This window comes from Apteryx mantelli, chromosome 1 (assembly GCF_036417845.1).
Source record: "Apteryx mantelli isolate bAptMan1 chromosome 1, bAptMan1.hap1, whole genome shotgun sequence".
Classification (NCBI taxonomy): Eukaryota; Metazoa; Chordata; class Aves; order Apterygiformes; family Apterygidae; genus Apteryx; species Apteryx mantelli.
In genome coordinates, this window is record NC_089978.1 from 75802562 (window position 1) to 75829739 (window position 27178).

The 27178-nt window shown below is 39.8% G+C and overlaps 2 protein-coding genes across 4 annotated transcripts in view; both read right to left on the reverse strand.

Moving 5' to 3' along the window:
* Positions 1 to 14: 14 nt before the first annotated feature.
* Positions 15 to 19945, reverse strand: LAMP1 (lysosomal associated membrane protein 1). 2 transcript variants are annotated; one of them, XM_067295648.1, is made up of 9 exons: positions 19846 to 19945; positions 10390 to 10505; positions 8799 to 9012; positions 8529 to 8690; positions 4583 to 4797; positions 3010 to 3132; positions 2017 to 2086; positions 1671 to 1841; positions 15 to 1014 (listed from the first exon to the last, which is right to left on the reverse strand). In XM_067295648.1, exons 1-9 carry the CDS (start codon positions 19895 to 19897, stop codon positions 875 to 877), a joined length of 1263 nt encoding a protein of 420 aa, XP_067151749.1. In that variant the 5' UTR covers positions 19898 to 19945; the 3' UTR covers positions 15 to 874. The 2 variants fall into 2 exon arrangements, with proteins under 2 accessions (XP_067151749.1, XP_013809515.2); XM_013954061.2 differs by lacking the exon at positions 19846 to 19945 and adding an exon at positions 19440 to 19459.
* Positions 19946 to 25047: 5102 nt separating this feature from the next.
* CUL4A (cullin 4A) overlaps positions 25048 to 27178 on the reverse strand; it is a 44510-nt gene continuing 42379 nt past the window's right edge. For both annotated transcript variants that reach the window (XM_067295670.1, XM_067295674.1), the window contains 2 exons: positions 26804 to 26956; positions 25048 to 26484 (listed from right to left, as the gene is read on the reverse strand). In XM_067295670.1, coding sequence (XP_067151771.1) covers positions 26389 to 26484; positions 26804 to 26956 — 249 coding nt within the window. In that variant the 3' untranslated portion in view covers positions 25048 to 26388. The remainder of the gene's footprint in view (positions 26485 to 26803; positions 26957 to 27178) is intronic.

Genomic DNA, 27178 nt, shown 5'->3' on the forward strand with positions numbered 1-27178 from the left:
GAGGTATTAAGACATACAGAAAAATGTGTCTTTATTAGCATTGTTACAGGCAATGCATACATAAGAACTGATCCTTAAAGTGTACAACCCCCAGCCAAGTTTAAAGCAAGAGAATCAGCAGATTGAGATCTATATTGTACACATGTGCAGTAACAGGATCTCTCTGGACCTTCCAACAGAAGAGACTGAAATCACTTTACAAAAAAAATGTAAATAAAAATAACACCCATTTTAAAAAAGTACCAGCTCCTAACAAGCTGGCAGAGCATCAAAAATATCAAACAGGGGAGTTGTCCAATCACAAAGAGTTCCTATAAGGTTTGAGTATTGCGCTGTTCACACCCTGCATATGCCAGGCATTGTGTTTAAAGCTTAGTAAAAAATACACACCTAAGAGACAAGGTGGAGTTTAGATTTCAAATTTCGATTTTGTCAGTTGTTACTAAATTTCTTTAAATACATTATCAGTATAATTAAGTTCATCACTGGATGGCAGCAGTTCCAAGAATGAATTTTTTCCCTTTGTTACAAGTTTTGAAGTTGAGTCAATGTGTATTAGCAACATCCCTGTCTGGAATCTTTAGCTGACATTACCTTATGCCAATTCCAAAAAAGCACCCTTAAAAACTTTTAGCTTGTTTCTAAGTGGGTAAATATTTAAACTAGTTAGCAAAATTAAACACCAGAATTTTCGGTTATTTTTGTGCATAGTTAAATGCTGCAAGATGATTTCACATTTAATAAAGCAGACTTTGAAAAGAAGCAATTTGCAAGAAAAGGTGTTTCCTTACAACATCAATCTTAGGGAAAATGTTACTTTTTTTCCTGCTTCTTGCAATTGCTTTTTATCTACACTGGATTTGAGTGCAAGTCATTAAATTGTTTGATATCCAGCATGACTCCTCTTTCTGCCAATCAAGTAAGCAATCAAGACAATTAGAACAAGACCAGCAAGGGCTGCACCAACTATTATTGGGATCAGCATGTTGTTTTCATCCAGCTGGCATTCTTCCACTGCAAGGAGAAGAAAATTCACATTAGGCACTAGTCCACCAACAGATGGGTATATCCATAAACTCAAGTTTCCACTCTCAGCACATAGATAAAACTGGCTTGAGTTAACTTCTAGCTTAGCTTGCTAACAGCCAAAAGGAAACAGTTCAGTAACTATGATCCTTCAGGATCAAGTCCTTCCAGTATTATTTGTTGCATGCACAATGTAGAGATAATTGTTTCCTTCAAGTGCTATTACTGTTATACACAAAGCTTAGGTTTGTGCATCCAGACCCCTCCCCTTCAGCCTTTTTGCTTTAACTCCAGTCACAAAGGAGAGTAAACTAAAGCAGTTGGAGTTTCCCAGATCTTTGCCCCTTCAATACAGCTGCCTGTGAAGAGTTAGAAGGAAGTTAATGCTCTTCCTTAACTCTTCTCTTGAAGAAGTGCTACTTATTTCAAGGCTGCTTTTTACATGCTTCTTATACTAGCTTCAACTCAGACATTTTAACAACTCCTACATCATCTGTAATGGGGCATGCAGAGACTGAGCACAGTACCGAAGAGCTGACTTTGACTGCAGAATAAAATGAAATTCTGATTAAAATATTGTATGTTTATATCAAAGTGTAAGTTGCAAATCTTTGGTAGATTTTTTACAAATATAAACCTCTTACCTGCCCCAAATTTGTCTCCATCAATCTTGAAAACCTGTATCTGAACATTAAATACATTGACAAGGGCTTTGTCTGAGACCCAGAGATTCTCCTCTGCACTGCACTTGTAGGAGTTCCCTACTGAAGCTCTCAGCTCACTCATGCTGTTGTTAGATGCCTCAAACTTTGGAACTGTGCAAAAGAAAGTCTTATTACAGAATCTTGAAGAACAGGTGCTGCAAGCTCATAGGGCTTAAAATTAAAGACAATCATCCCCAACATTCATCCCCATTAATGCAGGCAACCCATAATTATTTTTTTTTTTATAAAAAAAGTCATCTAAAGTAAAATTCTGAAGAGACCATACCTTTTGCTTCAGAAGGCAGAGTTGTGCTCACATTCATACCTTGCAGAAAGAATTTTTCAGTACTTGCATTCTTTAAAAAAAAAGTTGTCATTTAACCTACTGATATACAACATAAGTTGCTAAGATTAGGGTTCAATTTTGCATGCAGTTAAGAGAAAGCTTTTCAAAGCATAGTCTTTAATTGAAATGCTAGCATCCCAAGGAAGAGCTTAGTCACACCTTTAAAGACAAAAGCTACCTTAGAGAAGGTTATGGGGGTGGGGGGGAGGAGGGGGAACTGTTGCTATCAGACTGCTGACCTGACCTCCACACTGAAGTCAGTCTCAGATGACCAGGATGGTGCAATGACCTCACCTGTGTTACAGGTACAGCTTTAAAGCAGCTAGGTACCACATAATTAGAGATGCAGAAAGTAATTTAATAGTGACAGATCAAGGTGATCATATATGATCAATCCAATGTGTATTAAAAGCAGCATGAAGTTCCCTGGACAGTCCTCAACAGTACTCAGCTGCTAATGCAGCACTGGGGGCAGGGCTGTTGGAAACATGGATTCCAATCACTGTAGGTGACCATAAGACAAGCACACACAGCCCTTATGCTGTATACAGAACACTGAGGATTTAAATCCAATTCCAGACTTCTGCCATTAGATGACATGCCTCTTTGTCATGGGCTATATTCCTCTGCTACAGCAGAATTGTTCCAAGTTTGGATAAAAAGCTTTGAAGAGTCAGCAATGCAATTGCTTAAAACAATTCCCTTTGACTCAACTTATAAGAAATTCCCATTGCAGACAAAGTGTGTGTGTGCATATAGGTATTTTCCTTTCTTCCAGTTATCCAAATATTAAAATCCCAAAATCCCAGTATTAAAACAAAGAAATTATTCCCTCTTCCTGTAGCTGCATCTCTTGCTCTTGGACTTGCCCCAATTAACTTCTCCACATCAGAAGTACTGCAGACCCTACATGCTTTGTCTAGAGATTCTTACCAATGCAAAGTGAAAGATAAGCCTTGTTTTCTCAAAAGTCAAAGTCAAGAAGGCAGCGGTATTGCCGCACGTTCCAGAAGAAGTTGTATTATGTGGTACGAAATTCAGCAAATCTAATCCAATCTATGAGAAGAGAAACAATTATGATACTTACTGTTCTTGAAAAGACTAATATACCACTACATGATCAGTCAGCTTCTATTTTACCTGAACTCACATGCATACAATGCTATATTTGCCCACCCATTTCACAGACAAGCAGGCAGATACATGCACACATTGGCTGGCGTAAGCTGCGCCAGAGGAGCAGGCTGGCACAGAGAACAAAGGCATCTTTGCATGCGTAACAAAGCTTTCCTCAGCCCCAACTGGCTGCAGCCAATAACCTCCTGCTTTACCCACACCACACTTGCTCCTAGAAACATAAGGAAAAATCAGTAGCCACCCCTACAGAAGGTGCAACAAGCTATGAAATTCTGCTTCAACATAGTGGAGAAGCAATCATGAAAAATGCCTGTAATCATGATCATCTTGCAAGTCACTTCAGTTTAACACATTTTAGCTTTACCCGTGGTACCTGACTTCACACTGGGCTGTGTCTGCATACCATCATAGGCTAACTTGCAGAACAATGACACAGAAAACATTAGCAGGTCTTAGAGGTTAACTGACCCTCATGGGACTTTGGAAAACCTATTTACCACCCTCCCCACTGGTCATTAGGTTAGAAATCAGCTGTTTGAGCAGTGCTAGAGTGTCATGGTGCAGGAAGCAGCTTAGGGAATTTCACACAATTAAGGTGGCCATAGCACATTTCCCATCATAACCAGCTAGTGTGCAGCCAGACCTCAGTCATCAGTGCTCATTTTTTCCTCATTCATCACCATATGCATACACCAGTGCAACACATGCATCTCACTAGCACACACAGCATTAAGCAATTAAATCCTACTGAGATCTACCCTCCTCACACCAGGTCCATTATCACTGGACCCTGAATAAACTACAGAAAAGCAGCCATAGTTACATTCACCTGCAGTTGTCCCATTGACCTCAGGTCAAGCCACAGGATAGGAAAAAAGCTTGCAACCAAAGGTCCGTATAATGGAGAGCTTGTATGTTTTTTCAGTTTCCTATTAAGGGCCTATTTGCATCAATAGTGGAAGGAAACAACCTATGCTGGGGCCAGATTTTTGTTTTCAATCAAATATCTCAGTACAAATTCCTGCATTTAAGTAACATTTCAAAACCCATCTAGACGACATCTGTTATAGAATTGCCAGTAGTCATATTTTGATAGTTTTACTGCTTCTTGAATCATCAAGTATATTTATTGCATTTGACAGATAAGTTTAGTACTCTTACTGAATGGAAAATCTTTAATGACAACTTGCAGTGCAACAGAACTGTGTCTGAGTATTCACTAATCTAATCCAAGTGAAACAATTTAAATACAGCATAATGGATGAACACTATGAAGATTCAGGATTTTATAGAAGTTAGCCTGTAATAATTTAACAAGTTTTCTCCAAAGAAGAAAACTGATGGTTTTGAAGAAAGAAAAAAATTATACCTTTTCATCTTTTTTTAGATAGGTGACATTAAGCTGCAGCCCCATGGAGGCAAGCACACAGGTTCCATTTGCACCAGTCACATTGTATTTACCAACAGCAGGATTTTGTGGCAATGCAGTTGGTGCTGGGCTAGTTGTTGGAACCTGGCTAGTAGTCTGTCTAGGAGTTGTAGTCATTACAGTAGTGGAGACCATATCTTCAGCACATTCTGTGTCTGGAGAGAAAGGAATACAGACAATCACCAAACAAAATGAAATTACACAATGATCTACCTTTTTTTAATCCTGAAGGAGAAGGAGGATGCATTTTTAAGTAGCTTCTCCTAATAGAAGATACTAAGAAACAACAGTAAAGCATTATCTAAAATCTTGTTACAAAGTGTTTTTTTTTAAAAGAAACTCTTAAAACCTAACATATGAAAATGGCAACTCTGCTGTTATTTTACAGAAATTCATGCACAACAGATCTGCTTTTATTCATTTGCTGTCATTTTATTTCTCCATGAAATCAGGAGAAGCACAATACTGCTATGCTGTCAGAGCCACAGCCTTCCTGCTGTATGCCCACAGCAAGGCTCAAATGACTACCCCTTAAACCTTCTGGGCACTCGTGTGCTAGAGGTAGAGGGACAGTTCTCAGGCCCAGTATGAAAAGCAGTCCCTGAGGAGATGTGCTGTTCTGGTCCTCCTCCTTCCACCCAGTACACTACCAGTTTGCAAGGATCCTATTTCGTTACTCTGGCAATACCTGAGGGAATATTAAAATACTACTGGACCTCTCAAGTCCTCATAGCAGTTGTCCTCAACAGTGTTATCTTAAGACACTGCTTTTGCTGGCAAGTGTTCCAATATAGCCTTTCCCTTGGAGTCTCATGTCCATTCTCCTTGTAGTCCTGCATTAGTAGCCACCTTCCATATCCACCATCTGAGGTAAAGAGCGAAGATGTCTAAGTCAGACTGCCTTCTCTTTTCATCCAGTTCTGCACCAACTTCCAAGGCAGTAGGAGAGAGGAACAGTGGCTTTGACTTACTTGCCAGAACAGTCAGAAACACCTGGCAACAAGACCTTTACTAGTTCTGGGACCTGAGAAAGCACCTGCATTGAATGTGCAAGCCAAAATCAAAGGTCACAGCAAAGACATCACTACAGTACAGGCTTCCAAGTTTCAAGCCAAGGTCATGTCCCTGTTTCAGGGATAACAGCTTACAGCCTTATAAGGAAGACAGGAACTACAGCAGCACTAGAAGTTGTCTCCATTCTGACTGAAAGAGCCTACTGCTAAGATTTAAATCATACACTTCTTGTAGATGCTAGATATATGATGTATAGCCTCTGTACTCAAACAGTGACTTAACTTTAGATTAAGAGTCAGAAAGAGGAACTCTACTTTAAATGCAGGCTAATCACCTTCTGAACACAGACTCCAATGCAGCACACTTTCCTATTTCTGCTCCATTTCTGGAAGGTAGAAGACCAGAAGCAAGGGAGATGAATGATGAAGGGAGGGAAGGGAGAGGGAAGAGGGAGCGGCCCCTTTTGTGGACTTAATAGACACCAGTCAGGTCTCAAAGTGATTAACTTCTTAACAGATAAACCAGTCAGCAGCTTTACTTGGTACTTCAGTGGGGAATTCCCCTTCATCTACAAGGCCTCAACATACAGAGCCTCTTACTAAAGTTGGCAGAGATGGAAAAAACAATCTCACTTAAAGTGGAAGTTCATCCTACACGGATACAGAATTTTTCTTGAACTAATTTACAGCATAGCTCTTAGTAACTCTTCAGTACAGATCTGGAGACAAGACAAATTATTCGTATGCCTTTTTCTGACAGTTAAGAAAAGAAGCTGACAGTACCAGATAAAATTAAAGTCTCCTTTTCTGCAGAGCTGTAGATAATCACTACAATAAAAGCTCATTCACTAACTTCTGGGTACACCATCAGAAGTTACCATTACCAATGATGCGTAGATGCACTGAACACTGACATTCTTGTCTTCAGTGAGCCTTGCCCAGCTCACCAGCAGAAATATCCTCTAATGAAGGAGCTGCACAGAAAAAGAAATTAAGGGAGAATTCCAGATCTAAAGTTTATCAATCCCTGCCAAAAGGATAGAGAAAGTCTAAAGCCTACAAGAAGAGTGGAAAGAAGGAACTGTTCTGGGAGAAATGCTGCAGTCAAGAAGTATGGGGATAAAGATACAAAAAGGATAAAGAAAAGATTCTTGAGCTACTTGAATAAAAATATTAAGGAAAAAAGGAGATAGCTGATTGTGCAGTAGGAATAAAAAATTCTTGGGTGCAGTCCCAAGATGACAATAAAAGATAATAAAAACCAAAGGAAGATGCTAATATAAAAAACTAAGCATGGCAGCATGAACAACAGGAATGTGGGAACAAAACAGAACAAGGGCCTTGAACTCAGTCCAAACAGTGCCTATCCCAGGATCATATGAACTCATGTGCCTTTTGTTGAGGGTTTTAACAGTGTCATCAAGACACAGCAATACTATAGGATGAAGAAAAGCAACTGTGAGGAAGTGATCGGCAACTTAAGACATTCTAGATGAGAATGGAGAGAGTGAAGGAAGTAGGAATAGAAAGTTAGTCAAATGCTGATAAACTTTTGTTGCATAAGATAATGGAAGTAACACCCTCCCAGAATAATGCAATACTGAATTTTTTAACCAAAAGAATGTGCAAGACCAGGTAGTAAGTGGTGTTGAAAGGAAAAGTATTAGACAGTAAAATTTCAGTGAAATTTTGGAAGTTAAAAAAGTTTTTCCCATGAATGGTATCTGTACATGATCAAGGCTTATGTTGAAGCTTGCTGATAATGGAGTTGGATCAAGACATACTTAAAGAAAAACGGAACATTTAGTGGACTGAGTAATAGAAACTAGATTTTTTTTTAAATGGTAAATTGGTGTCTACATTTTTTCTGCACACTGTAGTACACTGAATAGAAAAGACTGAACAAGAAACTAATTCACACTGAAATCTGAGCCAGTAGTGTGAGGCGCCATAAAAAGTCAACTCCAGGATTATGATGCATCAGGCAAGGTATTTCTTGGAGAGATGGGGCAAAGAATAGAAAGCCCTGTAGAAGGCATCTTTTCAATGAATCCACCACACACCACCACTGATCTACTAGTCATAGGATTGATTTCAACAGATGCATGAATAGGATTACCAGGATAAGAATGTAAAGTTCTACATTTCCCTCAGAAGATGGAAGACTTCTTATTCAGCCCAACAAAATTAAGGCAAAGACTTACTACTGCCTGATGTTGCATGGGCAAGCAAGAGAAAGAGCCATATAAACTGAACAGTGCTGCCACAAAAGCAAACAGCACGAACACACCATGTAAGTAGCTTGTCATCTTAACATTATAGCAGAGAAATTTTGAGATGCTTTTTCAGGATAAAAATTATTTTGTGATTGAGGCTGATAGAGAAAGAACATTTCTTACAGCTTTTGTAAAGCTTCCTGTACAAAGATGCATGCATCTACTCCCTACAGGTCAGTTCTCCATTGTCCCCCATTAAATCACCAGCTTTCCCCTGAGCACATAGGAACTAGTTTAAACTGCTTTGGGAGAAGCGTACTTCTAAGTGATCAGACCCTCCTCAAACTAGGATTTTGGCCATGTGCTTGGTTGACCTACTGCAGCACAAGTTTACACCCATACTCACGAATGGAAAGAATGGTCCATAATGCTTGTACAAAACCCATGGGAATAGTATCTTCCAGTCATAGATGTTGACACCCCTACAGAGAAAACCTCAAGCAACTCCATTAACAGTTTCAACAGATGCCACTACACAGCTATCAGTTTCAGATCTGCTCTGTACCTACCTAGACATAATTAGTCAGGACTTTAAAAAATAACGTATCATTGAAAATATTAGCTTAACAAGTACTTTTTTTGCCACAAGATACCTACTATTTATACTGACAGTGCCATTTGCAACGTAGGCTTCCAAAGTAACATTGCTAAAAGTGATGTTCACATTCTTCATATTGATGTGCTTTGAGTTGACACATCTGTATTTTGTGCCCATATCTGCCCGAATATCAGATTTATGCGATACCTTCATCACCTTGCCTGTAAGAGGATTACACTGCATTAGAACATAACAGTATTTACAGAAACAAATCAGTACTACACACAGAAGGGTTACACAATGGAAAGAATAGGAAGTTTTCATTTTACCTTCAGTTGAATTATGGAATAAAGTTTTATCTGACAAATTGTAGTGGAAAATTAACTCTTCAACTTGGTACTGGTTTGCACTCTTCATGAAATTCAGGCTTAACGAATGTCCTGCTCCAAAACCCAATGCCAGAATTGGTCGAGATGTGTTACGTTTACCACATGTGCTTCGTTGCAGTACTGTGGCGTTTTGTGGAAGAAGAAAGTGTACAACCTGAGGGGTATAAAACAAAACACAAATGGGATAATACAATGGACTTTCCTTACTGCTTTTCAAATAGCCTATGCAACTGCTACAAAACAGCCAACATTCACACAGCCTGTCAGCTGTCTATTTATATACATGTATCCGCTCCCCCAACAAATAGCATGGTACTGGTGCTCAGATTTCTAAGGATCTCGGTCCCTGTGAAATTTGAGGACAAAACAGTACACATTTGCAGCACTACTTAGACCTTGTTCCCTTAAACCAGCACTATGAATTTGCATGGACATCTGTACTAGATGAATCAAATCTGGCAAACTTTGAATACAGGTGAAAAATTAGATAATTTAATCTTTGTTTCTTGTAATACAATTGAGTAAGCAGAACAGAAGCACAAAGTACAGTCTGCATGGTTTGGCTAAAATTCTTCAGGTTCATTACATATTGACCAGTAACTCAGTACCTGAAGACAAACACAAAATTTAGTGGAAAGTTTGAGCTCATGGTTTACAAGGAACAGCCAAAGCCACATTATGAAAGCAGCCACCTCTGAATGTAAGCTTTTATAGCAGTATCAGCAGGATTTGAGACCATCAGCATTGAAGTGGACTATGCAATGTAGCTCCCAGATCAAAGAAATCCCACATGGCAGACATACCAGTAGCAAAGCAGTAGGATTTTTTTCCCTTCTAATCTCACATTACACTAATGGCTAGAAAAAAGCACCTTCAACAGGGTTGCCTTAAAACATGCAATAGCAATGAGATTATAAATAATCCAAAATGCCCATTCAGTAGGAGAGATACCAAAAAATTATTAAATTGAAAAGCAGAGTGTTTGGAAATAAAAATTCTTAATTTTTCCTTAATAGAATTTGCTATTATATTGACTTTTGCTGTTAATGCTGAACAACCTGTATGCACTGGTCTGCAGACACACTGAAATATGTCGAGACCCACATGAGAGCGCCACAGATTTCAGGGAAGTTTAAAAGCTACCTACTAATAGCCATTTAATTTCAGATTTAGTCCACGTAAGTAATTGCAATGATCAAATCACCTAAAGGAGACTGGTAGCATTTTTTCTTTATGGTCCCAATAAAAGCCACTTTAGCTGCCAATAGAACTTGTAGGACATTTCAGTCGCAAATTTATTTCATGCATTTATTATTTGTGATGGTTTCAGGCAGTCTTAGTCCTGCTGTTTAATTAGAGGAAGCATCAATAATAAAGGAAAAATTGAAGCAACTTGACCAGAATGAGGGAATGTTTGTGGCAGCCATTTTTCAGGCTTGCATATTTGTTCAAAGTTTCAGTTGCACACCTGCAATAATACCACACATTTTTAAAAACAAGTTAGAGGTAAGCAGTGAGCTACTCCCCTCACCTCTTTTTGCCCATTGCTGTTGTATTCCACTGAGAAGGCCACTGTCATATCAGCCATTATGCAGACATTACCACTTGAATCTTTCACATCAAACGAAGCAGCAGCCTGTAAAAAGCCTGTTCAGAGTGGCAAGTAGTTAAGTTCATGTCACACAAGTTTTTATTTTAGATTCCCAAGCAGAGAGAAAAGTATGTACAACTCCACATTTTGTGACTACGTCCTAAGCTTCACAGTTGAATTTGGAAACTTGTTTAAGTCTGTACTAGCCTCAACATCACTACCAAACAAATTTAACACTTTCTAGTGTCTAAAAGACAAAACCATCCAAACCAAAACTATTGACATGCTTGCTCATTAGAGAACAACTTGTAACAAATGTATTGGTCATGCTGTTCAAGGCAACTACGCAGGGTTCACATGCCACAGAGCAAATAATTTGCAGGCTTCAGAAAGAACTGGCTTTGCCTATTTGATCCTGCCTATGGCGCTCAGTCTTCCCCTTGCAGCACACCACACGGCCTTCATTCCCGCTCTGCCAGGACACTCAGCTGCACACACACTGAACGCAGCATTTAGAAGGCTTGCATTGACTGCAGATGTTCTGGAGGCACTGCCAAAAATAGGGTGACGGAGTGAGCCATCCTTGTCAGGAGAACTTCTCTTTACTGTCACCATGCTCTCCACACTTGAGAAGAGGGTGGGGGCCAAGACCTTGACATAGACTGAGGTTACCTTTTCCTGCCTGGTTTAAGCTGATCTAACACTGAGCTGCTGACAAAAGCATGGTTTCCCCACGCACACTCACTTCCTCCAGCCCCAGTGCTCACAGCACTAATGTGACTGATCACACTGCACAAGTACTAGTCCTGACTTAACCGGGTAAGAACATGCGGCTGGAGGAGCGTAGGATCATCCCTTCTGACAGCAATATGGACTTAGCTCAGCTTACACTGATAATGAAACTTGAGTAGCTACACACTTCATCTGAAATGAGAGCTAACTGGACAGTATTCAGGTATCTGGAATCATACCACAACGTTCACATTTAAGGGCATTTTCTTTATTTTTCTGGTTATGCCCCCCCCCAAACCTGAAGCAAATCTCACTGCAAAAAGCCTGCACTATTTTTATGCTAGCACTTCACTGGCTTGCATTTGCAACAACCTCACAATCTTACAGAAAACCTGAAAAAGCAGCTGCAAGACAAACCATGCAACTTATCTCAAGCAAATAAGCTTTAAGGAGTCAAGCACACTAATCCATTCAACTGCTGATAGAGCAGAAAGATCCAGCTGAGAGATTACCTATTATCTAACTTTTCCCCAAAAAGGTTTCTAAAAAGCAAATCCCAAATTTAAAGCTTTTTGCTACACAACTACGGTGCCTACAATTGGATTATGGCAATTCTTAGGAAGAATTGGACTTCTGTGAGCAGGACTTAGGTAGTTGGCACTTCAGCCATAGGAACACACTGAAAGCAGTTTTGCTAGCACTCAGCAAGCACTCAGGACTTTGTCCTGACAAGAGAAATATGTCCTCCCCCAGTACCAAAGGTGACCAAAACTTAAACTCATGCACTTTATCCAGTTGTTTAAAAAGTCTAGACTGAAAACCAAAGATAGACACAAGAAGAAATTGCTTAAGAATGAATAGCATAGAAAAATGACTATTTCAAAGCAAAATTGTCTTACCTCAGGCTTTATGTCAAGCTTATACCATTCATGAAAGTATATGCATTCATAAGGAAAATCTCATTCACAGCAATTCAGTGCAGCGCTAGAAATAACTGAGGCTCTTCCATATGGAAGTTTCAATTTGCAATGTTTTCTTCAAGTTGAATTCACATTTGGAACTTATTTACATTTTACCTAAGCACTTGTTTTCTCAAGAACAGAACTGCTTATACTTTCTTGATTTCCAGCACTGCATAGAAAACAGTGTAGAAGCAGGGAATAACAGTCCACAGCTGTTCAAGCTAACATTACCAATGAAAAATGCCACAGGACCAAAGTCTTCAGCATGCATGCTGACTCCCTGGTTTGATAGCTGTTAAAAAAAGCCTGGTGATTTTAGAGCTAAGAATAAACAAAGAAGTAATACGTAGTAAAAGAATGAAAGAAGTTAGAGGAAAAAATGGTTTTGAAGAGGAATGCAGGGCAAAGAAGAGACAAAAACAACATGAAGACAACACTGCTGACTTAAAAGAAAACGCACAAAGCCTGTCCATTCTAGGTGATTCAAGAGAAAAAAATGGAAGATGTGAGGGTACCAAATGGAAGACAGATTCTGGGAATGAAGAGCAGACAAATCACCCTCAGCAATTTTAAGTAAAAAAGGTGTCCAAACAAACAGTAGCTTACACTAGACTTTTGCAATGCTAAGTTCACACCATGACACGAACCTGGATTTTGTTAGTGTGAAACAAACCCTCCAAAACCCCACTCCTCCTTAAGAAGCGTTAAGCAGCTACTGGATTTATGACTGTCAGAGCGATGAGACAGATGCATCGAGCACGAGACATCGAGCTGTCCTTGATGAAGTGGCAAAAGAGGGCTGTTTCACTGTGAATAAGCTGACATTCACGAGGACAGTGGTCAGAGCAAGCACTGTGCTGGCAGCATAATCCACTCCCATGTTCTTGGGGGCAGGGATGGACAGCAATACAGACAGGAATGACTGAAACATAAGGGACATGGGGCAAAGAAAAATTAGCAGAAAACCCTAAGGAACATATCAAGACACTGAAGGAAAGAAGTTCCCCTCCCTACTTTTTACCCTGTCCAGTTTGAGGCAGAAGAACAACTCATTGGGTTTGGCAGGAAAGCAACTGTTCAGTTTGCAAAAGCAATTTCAGTGTTGACTAGTGCTTAATGAGTGAATCATCACCAGCCCACAAATAGTAAGAGCCTACAGTCAGAACTTCAAGAATCCAGAAAAGCAAACTTTTAAATCAATCTGATCCAAGAATATTTCTAATTAAGGTACATGAAGCAACTAAGTTACATAAAGTAATGCTCAATTTTAACATGGTGTATCATTAACAAATACTACAGGTTGAGAATATTGCTTGTACTTCTGATAACAATATTGTTCTGCACTATTTAAAACAATAGCTGATACAACCTCCAGTCTCTTAGCTTTGTACTTTAAATGCTCTTCCTAATAAGCTGAATCCTATGGGACAAATATCTGCTCCACAACAAGTGTAGCACTTCTGATTTACATAGTTGAATGGTTCCTGGACTCCTCAAATGCAAAAAGTAAGTTTGAGATGTTGAGTTTGATTCATTCTGCTGGAAATACTGTGTTATGGATAGTTAGTAAAGTAATCATCAAAAATGTACTAGCATCACAAAAACCTCACTTAGCCCAGATGTTTCCTTTGTACTCCAGTAGACTTCTTTAAAAGGGCTACTTTCATATATGATCTTCAATTAAAAATATACAGTTATAATAAAAAGATAATAAGATAATCTATCCCTTTAAAGTTCATTTCTTAAATTATCTTGTCATGCAAGAAAGACTGTAGGTGGAACTAACTGCTTAAGGAGCAGCTAGGTACATTACTGCAATTAAACCTAACATCCTTCATTATTTAACATACTTATATCAAAAACATAATGCACTCTGAAATAAAATAAGCAAGTCAAAGAAAAAGATGACCTCCTTTGTCATATAACAACTTGTCTTAAACGGATTTACCACATAGCATTAAATTTGTTTTAAACTGAAAACTACAATGCTAGCAAAACAATCTAGCACATTTGAACGATCCATATCTGAGCCCTGTTCCTTTTGAATATGGTTTTCAGAATGCCAGGATTCCTCATTTCTTGGCCTCAAAGACACTTTCAGGTTTCAAACTTATTATTTAAATTCTATTAGTGAAGCATATCTACCTTTGGGTTGCTCTCCTGCATGATGGAAAATTGTCTATTAAATGAGGAAGAGATGAATATTTGTTGTGCTCTAAATACATATATATAAAAACATATAAAATATATAAAAGCATATATTAATGGCAATTGTTTACATTGGCTGTGTACAAGAAAGGATTTCAGCTACAGTCATTAATGATTTACCTTAGTTCCAAGTTTCATTAGAAACATGGAACACTAAATAAGGATCTCAAATACAAAAGCTACTTTTATATAATTTTGGATTTTGTTATTGTATTCATTTTTTCCACATAAATAAAAATCTCCTTTAGTACTTTTCTGCCCTCCTCTTGGAAGAAAGGACAGCAAGCCATCTGAATCTATCTGGATGCAAAGTTCACATCATAAGTAGTGTAAGCGATACGAGTATCTTACAGATTGGACTATTTGCAGGTACCCTGAATAACTATAATATTAGGGAAGAAAACCATGCAGTCTAGCTAAAGGTCCCTCAAGCACCATGACAGTGGTTCAGAATATCACATCCACAAGCCAGTCGCACACCCTAAAGCCTCCGCTTGGCTACAACCTACTCCATAATTACTATTCAGCACTCTGAAGCTAAGGGATGCCTGTTAACAGACTCCAACATCACACAACCATTCTGTATCTAAACTACTGAAGCCAGTATTTTAATACTGCCCTGCACCTTTGCCAAGATGTTTTTTGGATTCTTAGGATATACACAGTGAACACTGCTATCTGTGTGGCATTGATCCAAGGAGGTAAGAAATGCTGATTCTGATCCAAATAAAGTTTATTTTTCATAGTACACATGAAGCAAAATGTCCAGTAATTTACTCATTCTGATGCTTCCAGAGAATCCTGTCATCTCACTGCCATTTTTTGTGAACAAATCAGTGACTCCAGTGCTTTAGGCTCTTAAGATTTACGCTAGAGATAGGAAAGGAGAGCCCACTGAGGAGGAATTCCCTGTCCTCTAATCATTTGTCTTCTAATGTAAGTACCATTCCCCGAGAGATTCCTGGTACAAGTCCTTTCTCAGAAGAGAAAAGCAAGATCACTTGCTCAGGATTCAGGATCTGCACCATCCTGATAGTGCAGAAAAAGAAAGATTTTTTTTTTCTTTTAAAAAGACAGTACTTCCTACTTACTAACACTTGTGTTTTTAGGGGAAAAAACTGTAAGCAGGAAAATCCCTTCACAGACTTTATGTATGAACCACTTTGCTTGAGGCAAGATGGCCTTCATAAAATTATGAGTTAGTGTTTTACCTATCAATGGACTCAGGAAACTGAACAGAGGAGAATATCTGAAAAGCACATGAGAAAAAGCTGGACTCACTTCAGCTTCTGTTGGACATGCTTGAACCTGAACAGAGTGGTAAAAAAGGGGGAACCAAGCTTTATTCAAGTGTACTTCAGGGAAGAAGAAAAGAGAATCAACTGCACTTGTGCAGGTGCAGCATCTCATCATATCAAGTTCCAGATCCAACCCTAGCAAATGCATCCTTGCCACCTAGCATAAACAAATTCATGCAGTCAGACTCAGATTCCATTTTTATGTCACTGATTTAAGGTAATGCAGTAAACAATTTGTATAGTTTACCTAGAAAAAAATGTTTTGCAATTCAAGTTTGCAGTAGAATGACTTCTGTCTTTATAAACACATTTATAAAGATTAAGAGCATCATAAAGGAAAGGCTACTCAGCAGCTGTGCTCTTGCTGTTTGGCCAGATAATTGCACAATTGCATCAAATTTAGTCACATGAAACTTCTTTATGGTTTCCTATCTAGAGGAAGGAAGTCTTGGGATAGGTCTACAGCAGCTGATGATACGAGTCCATGGGGAGCTCCGAATTGCCATCACTAGACCCTTTTCAGCATCCACACAAGCTCAGTTTGCACTTGCTCAGGTAAGTACAGCTGTGCCACAGCGCACAGCTAACACACATCATTCAAGGTAACTGACAGCCGAAGACAACCTTTTGAGGAAGCAACACCGTGTTGACAATTTGAAGAGAAAGCCTCCTCAGAGGACAGCCAAAAGGGAAAAAGATAATAAACCAACTGCCTTAGTATGCCACTCTCCTATTCCAGTCAAGACAAGGGTAAATCTCACTCCCAGCAAGGAAAGTAAAGTCTTGCTACTGTCCCCATATTACAGACAGTAAATTCTGCCTAGTAAGAAACTACAAACCACTAAAGGTTAATGCAAAAAAAATAAACGTATCAAAGGAGCAGTTAGACAAGTACCCACTGTACAGAGCTGAACCACATCTGAAACTGCACGTTCTAGCATCAGGGTGTTACTAACACTCTTACATGTGTAACTAAAGTAGAAAAAGTAGTGCTAACAGCCAGTAGTGCTGTCAAGTGACATAGAAGGCTAAGAAAGTTACCCTTAGTGTGAAAGGAATAGCAGTTTGTCTTGAAGTCAGACCAAAACAGCATGAAAGCATGATTTATCAAATTTAAAATAAATTTTAAAATATTAGGCATGCAATTTAGAATGAAGATAATAAACAAAGTGTTCAAATAGCTGAATGGGTCTACTGCCAAGTTTAATAGAATAAACACCAAGAAATCAATGATGGCACTAATCTTTCTCAAAGAATTTCCAAATAATCATGTCTGACCTAAGAGGGGAAAGGCTAAACTATTGCAGTTAAGCTGAAACAAGCAGTGGGAAAGGTGTGCCTTTTCAGTACTAGAAATAATTTCCTTTAAGACATACAAAAGGCTTAACTTAGGTTACAGTTGTCAACTCCTCAATAAAATACCCATCTTGTCCTTTCAGCAGGGCTCTCCCTCAACCCTAGAGTAAATTCTTCAACTTACTACCTACAACTGATTAGGAATTGTCCTATCCACTACAGAACAATCTAGAAACATACTTCATCAAAAATGAAACTTGTAAATCAGCCCAAACAGGAACCTGGGGAGCATATCTCAACAGCAGCACATCAGGAAGCCAAAGGAGTTCTTACTCTGCATATAAGAATCTGCTTTAGAAGTCAAAAAACTGCAAAAGTCAAAGCTGAGTAGCCTATCACAGGATGGCAGACTTGAAACCAGGGTAGAAATTTTGAGACTGTTTGAACACACTCAAAGAAGCTGTCAAGCAAAACCAATGTTGTGGATAGCAGAAAGTAGCATTTGACAAAACAATATTTCATATGTCACACAATGTACAAGCAGTTATATATTTATGAAAACTGCTTTATATCCAGTCTCAGACAGTTCCATACAACTAGCAATCCCAATATTAAGGAAAATGTAAAACAATTATTCACTGGCTGGAATTTATTATCTAAGTTTCCCCTCACTATCCCTGCAAGTTACTAAGAACCATTTGTGCCTGTTATCAGGGCTGTTCTGATCAGTACATCCAGTGCAACTACTGACTAGGCTTGAAAGTCCCCTTTAGACCAGAGTTGTGCAATAGAAACACGTGGATTGTGCGTCAACAACCCTGAAATGGCATCATGCTACCTTCTCAAACTCATTTTCCTTTCCCCAAGTCTCAGACACTTCATTATTTACTTAGCGATACTGAATCCATGCTTGACTCTAAACTCAGATTTTTGGAAATGTTTTGACATGTTTGTGTTTCAGTAGGGAAAAAAATACATACAGGTGCAATCGTACCCAAAGAGCACAAGCAACTCTGCTGGGTTTGGCACACATGGCAACTGACACTTCCAGTGCTTAATAGCAGATGAGTATGCTCTTCCTCCATATTTCAAAAGCAATAGAGTCTAAGTCTGAGGGAAAAGTACTTCATCTCCCATTGCCCCTATTGCCAGTATTTATCACTATTACCTAAAATGTTTATTCATTTCGTATGAGCATTTGATATTTGTGAGGAAATTCAGCAGAAAATACTTAACACTGACACATGAAATATTCAGCTTAGTGGCTTGCTGCCCAATATGAATGAAAAACTGAAACGTTAAGTAGGGCGTAGTGAGCTATTTATGAAAAAAAAATCAGGTGCATATCAATGTATTGTCCCGAATTCAAGGCATTGCCAAACAATGCTTTCACATTTGACCCACCCATGCTAATCCTTAAGCCTCCTGTGATCTTTGAATTATCCTGATCCACGCTCACTCAGATGACTGAAGGGCTGCAACTGAACTGCAAACGAGCTGCAAATGTCTAAAGAATTCACCTCAGGTAAAGCCATTCCTCTCTCATCCCACCCCACCACCCCACACTGTGGCACAAGATGGTGGAGGCTACCTATCCACCATGCACGCAGCATCTCTTTGCACCAAATAATTCAAAATTAAAGTTATGTAGAAATATTCAGTTAAATAACACAGGTACAAGGTCCTAGTTGTTAGTAAATATATTTACTTTGTAATAAAATCATCAGCCTAGTCTGGTTCTTCAGCATCAGAAGCCACACACTTTACAGGCCAGAAAGTGACAAAGCTAAATGCATGAGAATACATTTGTAACTGCTGGGTAAGCAAAGCAAGACTACTACAGTCCCCCAAAACACAATCTGTGGTACCATTTTTAAACTGCAGGCTGATTAGAGTGCAAACAAGCAATTTTTATTGTCTTTATATTATACGAGCCATATAAAGAACTCCCACTATAACAGCAGCTCAGTGCCATTTAAATTACAGACGCCTAACAAGCAAGTCTGCTAACGCTGTTAGTCACCGTGCTAGCTAGATGAACAAGAAGTGAACCCGGCAATAACTGGATATTTGAACTGCTCAGTGCCCCTTGCAAATAAGAGCTTTCACGTTTAGTAAGACAGAGAAACTGAACCACTGTCGACAAAGATAAACATATTTACTATTCAAGAAGTCTTAAAGGGTTGCAAAGGCTGTCATAACCCCCGAAATCAGGCCAGACCATCCACCTCAGCTGCCGTTTTATTCAGGAAGCATCTTGCTAGCTTCCCAACGGGTCCCCCTTTCCCAGCGAAGCCGCCTTTCAGAAGCGCAACCGATATAGCGCCGTGTGATGTGGCTTTCCGTGCAAGAAAAAAAAAATCCTACAGCAAGGTAGTTATCAGCAAACATGCCAGACAGGCTTCCTCCCCCCCCCCCCCAAAAAAAAACCCCAAAAACCAAACCAACAAAACCCCAGCCCTGCCGCACTGAGCCCCTCAGCGCGGCAGCAAACCTCTCTCCTCCGCGGCACGGAGGCTCCACACGCAGCACCGCAGGACGAGAGCTGCTGCCAAGGCGGCGTCGCAAGCACCGTGCAGAAGAGCAGCGACTTCACCACCAGCAGCTCCTGCGTCCCCGGGCTCCGGCAGAGCCGCAGCCCGGCCCGGCCCAGCCGCTCGGCCCCGCTGCCCCCGCCGCTCCCGCCGAGCCCCCCGGGGCCCGGCCCGGGGGTGCCGCCGCCGCACCCACCCACCCCCCCCCCGCGGGCCGTGCCGCCTGCCGCAGCCAGCGCTGGCGGCGGCCGGTCACTCCCCGCCCCGCCCCGGCAGGCGGGAGCCGGGCGGACGGTGTCCGGTTACCGGCCCGGCGCAGCCCCCCGCGCCGCGGCAGCCCGGCCCCGCAGGCCGCCGCCTCCTTACCGAGCAGGGCGGCCGCCGCGAGCAACCCCCGCGCGCCCTGGGCCCGAGCCATGGCGGGGAGGGGAGCGGGGAGGGCGGAGGGGGACGAAGCGGAACCGGCGGGAGCGCGGAGACGGCGGCGGCGGCCCGCGCGGACAGCAAAGGCCACGGCCCGGCTGGTCATATGACCTATGACGTCACCGCCCCGCCCCAGCGCTGGCACGTGACCCGCCCGCGGAGCGAAGCGGAGACCTCGGCAATTGGGGGGAGGCAGCGAGAGGAAATCTCGCGAGAGCGGCGGGCCGGCGGGGGGGGGAGGGGGCGTTACCGCCAACGGTCGCTCGCTCCGCCGCTGGGGAGGGCGTGCAGCCTCCCGTGGCGACTCGGTGTTTACGCACACGCAAAATAACACCTATATAAACACAGTTGGGGCGGGGGGTGCATAGGTGTAAGCACGCGGGACAGTGTATATACCTAGATGTATGCACAGAAGCATATGTATATAATGCGTTGAGTGTAGTATATTTAATGTGTATATGTGTGTGTACTATGATGTGCACACAAACGTGTGTATAATGCATACAGTGTGTATAGTATATGCGTAGCATGTGTGTGTCTGTACTATGATACATGGCATGTATGTGTACGTTTGCTTAGAGCTCTCTGATATAGACACCCCTGTCCGCAGAGACAGGTGCACGGTTACTGCATGTGATTGTACCTATAGGTGCATTCACCTGTGCAATACCCGCTCACATGGTTCAACCCCACGTGCATTGCACACGCCAGCCCCAGCGATGGGCCCTGGCCGCTCGGGGCCTCGCTGGTGCCCTCAGGGCTCTCCCTGCGGCAGCTGCGGCTTCCCCCGGCTGTGCCCCGCGGCCTGGCCAGGCTGTGCCACGCACTACCGGCCCCAGCACGGGCAGCCTGCTCAGTCGTCACCCGCAGCACGGACGTGGGGAAATGGGCGCTTGGTGGCTTGGGGACTTTCTGCAAACTGCCTGAAGACTTCTTTCTGTAACTCGCCTGATAAAAATTGACAAATGAAAACTGAAGAACTGTCAAGGCCCAGCTTCACTGTACCTAATTTTAGGCATTTAGCTGTGGTTCCCAAGAGGGGAATGCAGTCAGTCCAGGTGTCCCTGGGTTAAAGAGGGAGGAGGGTGTTAGAGAAGGGCGAGAGGCACCTTTGGTTAGCAGTTAAACCTACCTAAATTCTGAATTTCTTCCAGAATAAGCTTCTTGCCACTGAGTATAAAGACAGTCGAAGGTGAGTATAGTCATTTTGCATAGATTAAAACCAGTCCTAGCTGTATAAAATCACCAGAAGTTGAATAGTCTCAGTTACCTCTGAAATGATGCTTCTGTGTATACATGTGCATATATATAATCCGTGTATCTTTTTCAAGCTAAAAGAGGGACTGCTAATGAGTTGCGGCCATATGGGTAAAACTGTGGTTGTATGGGGAAAAAGTTGCATGGCTAAAGCTATGTAAAATAGCTTTTGATGTTGTTTGATATTTTTATATACAAGAATTTTAAGAAACCACTTTTTTGAGAAAACTAGAAAAGGTGAAGTTTGTCAATATCAAAATTGCCAGATGTTAACACAGTAAAGGAGATACAGAGCCCAGGACATTTGATCCTTTGTAATTCAATTCTCTTTCTTATCTAAGCTGCTAAGGATATACTTTCTCTCAGAAAGTATATACCTCAGAAGTATTTACTTTACTACTGAAATCCTATTTTTAGTACTGTTAGAAAGTGTGCCAATAACAGGGTGTTTCTGCTTACTCATACTGGCTCCCACATCATTCCTCTGCTCATTATGCTGTTCTCTAGAGGAATCAACTCTGACACAGAATCCTGTATGCTCCTGTGCTGCCCTTCTACATTTTCACTTAGAACCAAATTGAAATGCAATTTAGCTATTATTACCAGCACCTAAAGACAATTGTAAGTATTGTAAACTTGATGACCTTTTCCTTGTGTTTGGCTCTGTTCACTTATTCCTATTTCCCCAAAACACCCTCAAGAAAATTATTAGCTCTTCAGTGTGGCCTGTGGATCTGCCTGTCTTTTTCGATACTGTTACAATAAACAGACATTTCTTTCTTAATACTGCCTTTTTATCTGTGCATTTTTAGAGACAGAAATGTTTTGTTATTGTTTGCCTTTTCCTGCAGTACATTTATTCTCACCCTGTGTTACCAAAAGCAGAAGTTACTCAGCTTTAAAAAGGATGTAATGATTAGCTCCGGTCAAGTGTTTGAATGAGTCATCTGCAGAGGAGTTGAGGTTAATGGAGGTGGGACTGTGGTCTAGTTTTTCGATCACTGTTTTTGAAGCCTGCACTGGGAGTAGGGGGAGGTCTGTGGACTACTTGAAAGAAACAAAATGGAGAGGATACAGTAGTCTGCTCCTCTACTAAAAAATTGGTAGGAGTCTATAATTTGGAAAATGTTGATGTTTGGATTACCACCAATTAAAAACAATCTGTAAGTTGCATAAAGCAACAACATTATAGCATGAAATCAGTAAGTAAAGAACATTAGGTCATGAGCAGAGAACGATGTTGATCTTATATGCTGTGAATAATTAGCTTATTAAGCCCTTTATAGTGGTGTAGAGACTGCATAGTAATCTCTATGTCACTGTCAGTAAAAGTATTAATGTAGTAATTGTTAGCCTGTTCTACTAATGAATTGAGTCTTGTGCAACCATGTTGGCCATTAGCCTCACTGCTCCATAACTTGATGGCTAAAAATCAAACTTGATAGCAAAAATTAAAAAATATATATTACTACCATAAAAACTAGTATAAAGACAAAGCACAAAGATCCAAGTTAGTGCTGCCACGAAGGGAAAGGTAGTCTGTGCCCAGCACATTTTGTTTCACAGAGCTGCTGGCTAACAAACACCAATACAGTTCCAGATTAACCATGGTACATCTCTGGCACTGAAGAGCATGGATATGGATGCTTAACAGCTGCATATGGGGAAGATCATGGGAAATACCCATGAGATATAGGAGACAAGTTACCCAGCACACACTGTTCTGCAAAGTTAAGGCAGAATACCAGTATGTAAGACAGCATACAGGTTGAGAATTTTTACCAGGGAAGAATTTAATCCATTTTTCCTTTAGCCTTTTGCTGCCTGTTACCTGACTTCACAGAATTATTTTCCAAAGAGTCCAAAGAGACTTGCTAGGAACAGATAACCAACATTATAGTAGAATCCACTCTCCCTAACACAACTGTCAAAGCTCATAAATGTACAGATAAGTCTATATGCATAAAAAATTGATACACTAAAAAAATTTGCCTGAAAGGTGTATATTTTTTTTCAAATGTGTAGCACAAAAAAAAAGAAAGATTTTGAAGAACAAAGAAAGAATCTGAAGCAGGACAAAGGAGTTAGATGATAAACTCAGGTTCAAATAAAGGACTTGCAGTGGCAGCTAAAATACAAAACTAGGAAAAGCAAGACACAAGAAGCAGGCAGGAAGGAGACTGTTGGTAGTTGGTAAGGAAAGCTTAAATTGCAGGACTCAGGAAGACCCCTACAACACTCAGCCACCAACCTGCATGTTCACAGTCAGTCAGATTCCCTCAAGAAGCTTTAGTTAGATGACTGGGCATCACATTTAGGAAGTTATTTTTTTGTTTGTTTGTTTTTAATAGATGAAGCATATACGTCTGAATAAATTAAACCAAAAAGGTAGTAGCTTTTTCTAAGATTCAGAAGAGTCCCACACCTGTATCCTGGACTGGTTCTGTTTCTTTGTCCTTCCATAGAAGTTGCCACACAATCTGTTCCAAGGATGTTGTGTTGCCAAGATTCAGGCACTTTTCAAGACTCTTTCTACCCAATATGGATGCACTGCAGAGGAAATCTATTACTTTCCCACACCATGATATCTTCAACATTAGGTGATCTTCCAGCAGAAAAATTATAGGCACCTTTACCCTGTAGGCACAATACACCCAGGGATGTAGTGAACCAAATAGCCAGCATCAAACCAACAACTGACTGGGACAGGATGCTCAGCCAGATTCTGTCATCAGCTATCAAAAAGCAATCAAGTGCAGCTATTTTACTATGAAATAGCGATTACCATGCTGACTGATAAACTAAATAATAATATATTACTTCTAAACTGCTTACCTCTTTGTTTAGCACATACAAAATTCTAGGAGGAGGAATATGAGGAAGCCAGATTAAAAATGGGGGCCTGAGAATCACATGATGACATGGCCCATGGCTTTTGAACCTCTGAGGCCACTCTCAGACCAATTTGGAGAAGTAAAAAATCTTCAGAGATGGTTACATTCTCTGTAAGTTTAAGGGTGAGGCAGTGGGTGGAAATCAGCAGGTGGATAAAGGAGAACCAAACCCATGCTCCCACTAACAGAAAGGCAGAACTAATGAGAAAAACCCTCTGCAGCACTGCTTCTTGAGGTTATTGCAGTTGCAGGGCGGGGAACAAGAAAGGGGGAATACAGTATAGGACAACAGACATATACATCATACAAAGACAGGCTTCATTATTTCCACTGCTCATGTGACAACTTATTTTTAATTGGTATACCAGACAGAGTAATTCAGCCAAGAAGTTCTAGTCTATGGCAATTAAGAAAAATTGCCTATCTCAGCACTTTTAATCAGTCAATCAACAGTGCTTCAGAAGGCAGAACCATTTAAATCACCTTCAGAATAACTCCATTGCTTTTAATATATTGGTTAAAACCCCTGAACCAGGAAGTTTGGGTTCAGAAAGGGAACAGAGTACACGTTCACTTCTTTGTATATATACCACCAAATTAGTGTCTACTACCGCCAGCTTTGTGTGGATAAAGTCTCTGCCCATTATACTTCTGTGAGGCATATACTTCTTTTTGTTTTAAAAGTCTAGTGAGATGGAGCTGATTAGCTTTCATATGCAGTGAAAGTAGGTTACAAGGTGAGTGTTATAATTAACACTAAACAACACACTGCATAAGTACACTTAAGTGCTACATTCTCACAAAGGCTAAGGAATTAATATTCAATATGCATCAAAGTTTTTATTTGAATTAACTGAAGATTCAAATATTAAAATAAGTCTACATTAAATTACAATATTAAATATGTTTTAAATACAATAACTAAACACATGTTTAGTTTCTAAACACAAAGGGAATAAAAATAATTCAAAAGAATGCAATACAATTAATGACATCAGAGGACAAAACAAGGACTTTAATACGTAAACTCATGAGATGTCAACTTTTAGCAATGCTTATTTTAAGAAGAGATGGTGGCCTTTTAATTGATGCATGAAACCCATGTTACACAAACTTAGTAAGGTATCTCTCAAGAAAATATTGTTCAGTTAAATTCTCATTATGCCATGATCAAACTCCTTTGGTAGCTCTTTATCAGAATGAAACACACTATTATGCAAATCCTGAAAATAAGCAGCAGCTTGTAAGTATTACCTCAAAAGTATCTTCCTTATAATTACAATTATCTAACAGATCTACAATGTCTTCCATTCTTTAATTCAAATCAACTTACATATATACAATATGTAACAAAGTACTCACAAAAGCCTTAGTCATTCAAGACAAAAACTATGCCTTCATAACATCAAGACTGTAAAAGTCTTTAAAAAAAAAATCCTTTTTATTTATTTATTAAGTGGAGCACACTGTACAGTAGTTTCTCTGTATGTGACTTTAAAGGCAAAACTAAATTTACGGCAATTACATGAACAGTGATAAAAACCAGTTGCCCTAAAATGAGGTAGGGCCTCTGACTCAAATCTTAATTGCCACCCAAGCCAGTAAAAGTAGTAATAAAATAATAATCCACGAATGAGTATCTTAGCTAAATAATCAGACAGCTCACTACACACATTAACACAGTTGTCCTCTTGGCACTTCAAGGATCTCACTTCAAAACCTGATTTATCCAAACCAGACTGAAGTTTATAATCATTTGAAAGAAAATTGAATGAATATGAGATAAAGAGTATTCACGGTGCATAATTTCAAAAATTCAGTGTATTTCAACAACACTGCTTCTACATAAGTGTTCTTCAATTAAGGGTTTTTAAAAAGTTACCCAAGTTGTCGCTGTAGCTAAAGAATGCAGCATATAGGGTCTCCATGGATGCAGTCAGGAACACACACATGAATAAACCAGACTTGCATCTATCACAGAAATATTTCTTACTTAGGTAATTTTACTTTTCCATCCAATTTCAATGACATTGTTAAACAAAACTGTAGAAACAAATTTTCAAGAATCCTAAAGAACAAAAGAAATAACTAAAAGAAATAAAAATGTGATATTTAAAATTACTAAGGAGTCTTGACAAAGATGATCCAATTAATGTATCATTTGGCTTCTCTTCCATAGCAGTGCATGCAGCTGGTTGAATAATATATATCAACCTGAAATCTGCTAATAGTAAAGTCTGGAACAGCATAGGTATTCAGCATCCAGAAGATATATTTGGATGATTTTGTTGTTTTCTTGATTTTTTTTTTTTTTAATAAAAGGACTTCCTCTCCGTTATGCAACATAGTGATACTGATTGGGGTTGTCTTTGTCTCTCTCCATATAGTCTCTGTCAATGAGAGATTCAATCCTCTTTTTCAAGTCTCCAGGCTACAAGAAAAGATGAGATTAGTAACAGTTAACAATATAAATGCAAATGTAAGATTGTATATTTTATTTAAAAGAACAGGACTGCTAAAAACTACATAAGAAAATACGCCATGTAAAAAAATCTAACTATAAGTTCCTGATAAAAAAAACACTGATACTCTGTCTCACTTCTGTTAATGCGCTCATTTTAATACCTGAACCTTTACATTTGATTCAGATGTTATATTTCACATTTCTTACTCTCATGGAACTGAAAAGAATACCTCATATTTTTAGATAATTCTAAGGATTGTTTGAAAAAAAACCCAAAATCAGTTACCTTTACTGGAAATTTCAGCTGATTATACAATTCAGAAACAAGGAGATTATGACCAAGAGTCTTTCTCATCTTCATTATTCGTACAATAGCAGCATCAATCTGATATTGTCTATCTTGAAATACTCTTTCAGTTGTGCTAACCTGTTCCTCGACCTAAAGAACAATACAAAACCACACACCACGTTTAAATGTTAATTTTTTATCAATAATATTTCTATAGTTAATCTTTTCAATTAAAGAAAACACATTTATTCGTCTCTGTTTTTGAGAGAAACAGACATACACATCACTGCACACCAAGAAATAAGAGATGCTGAAGTATACTGCTAGGGCAAGCCAAAGATAAAACTAAGGATAATGGAAAGAAAAAAAAAA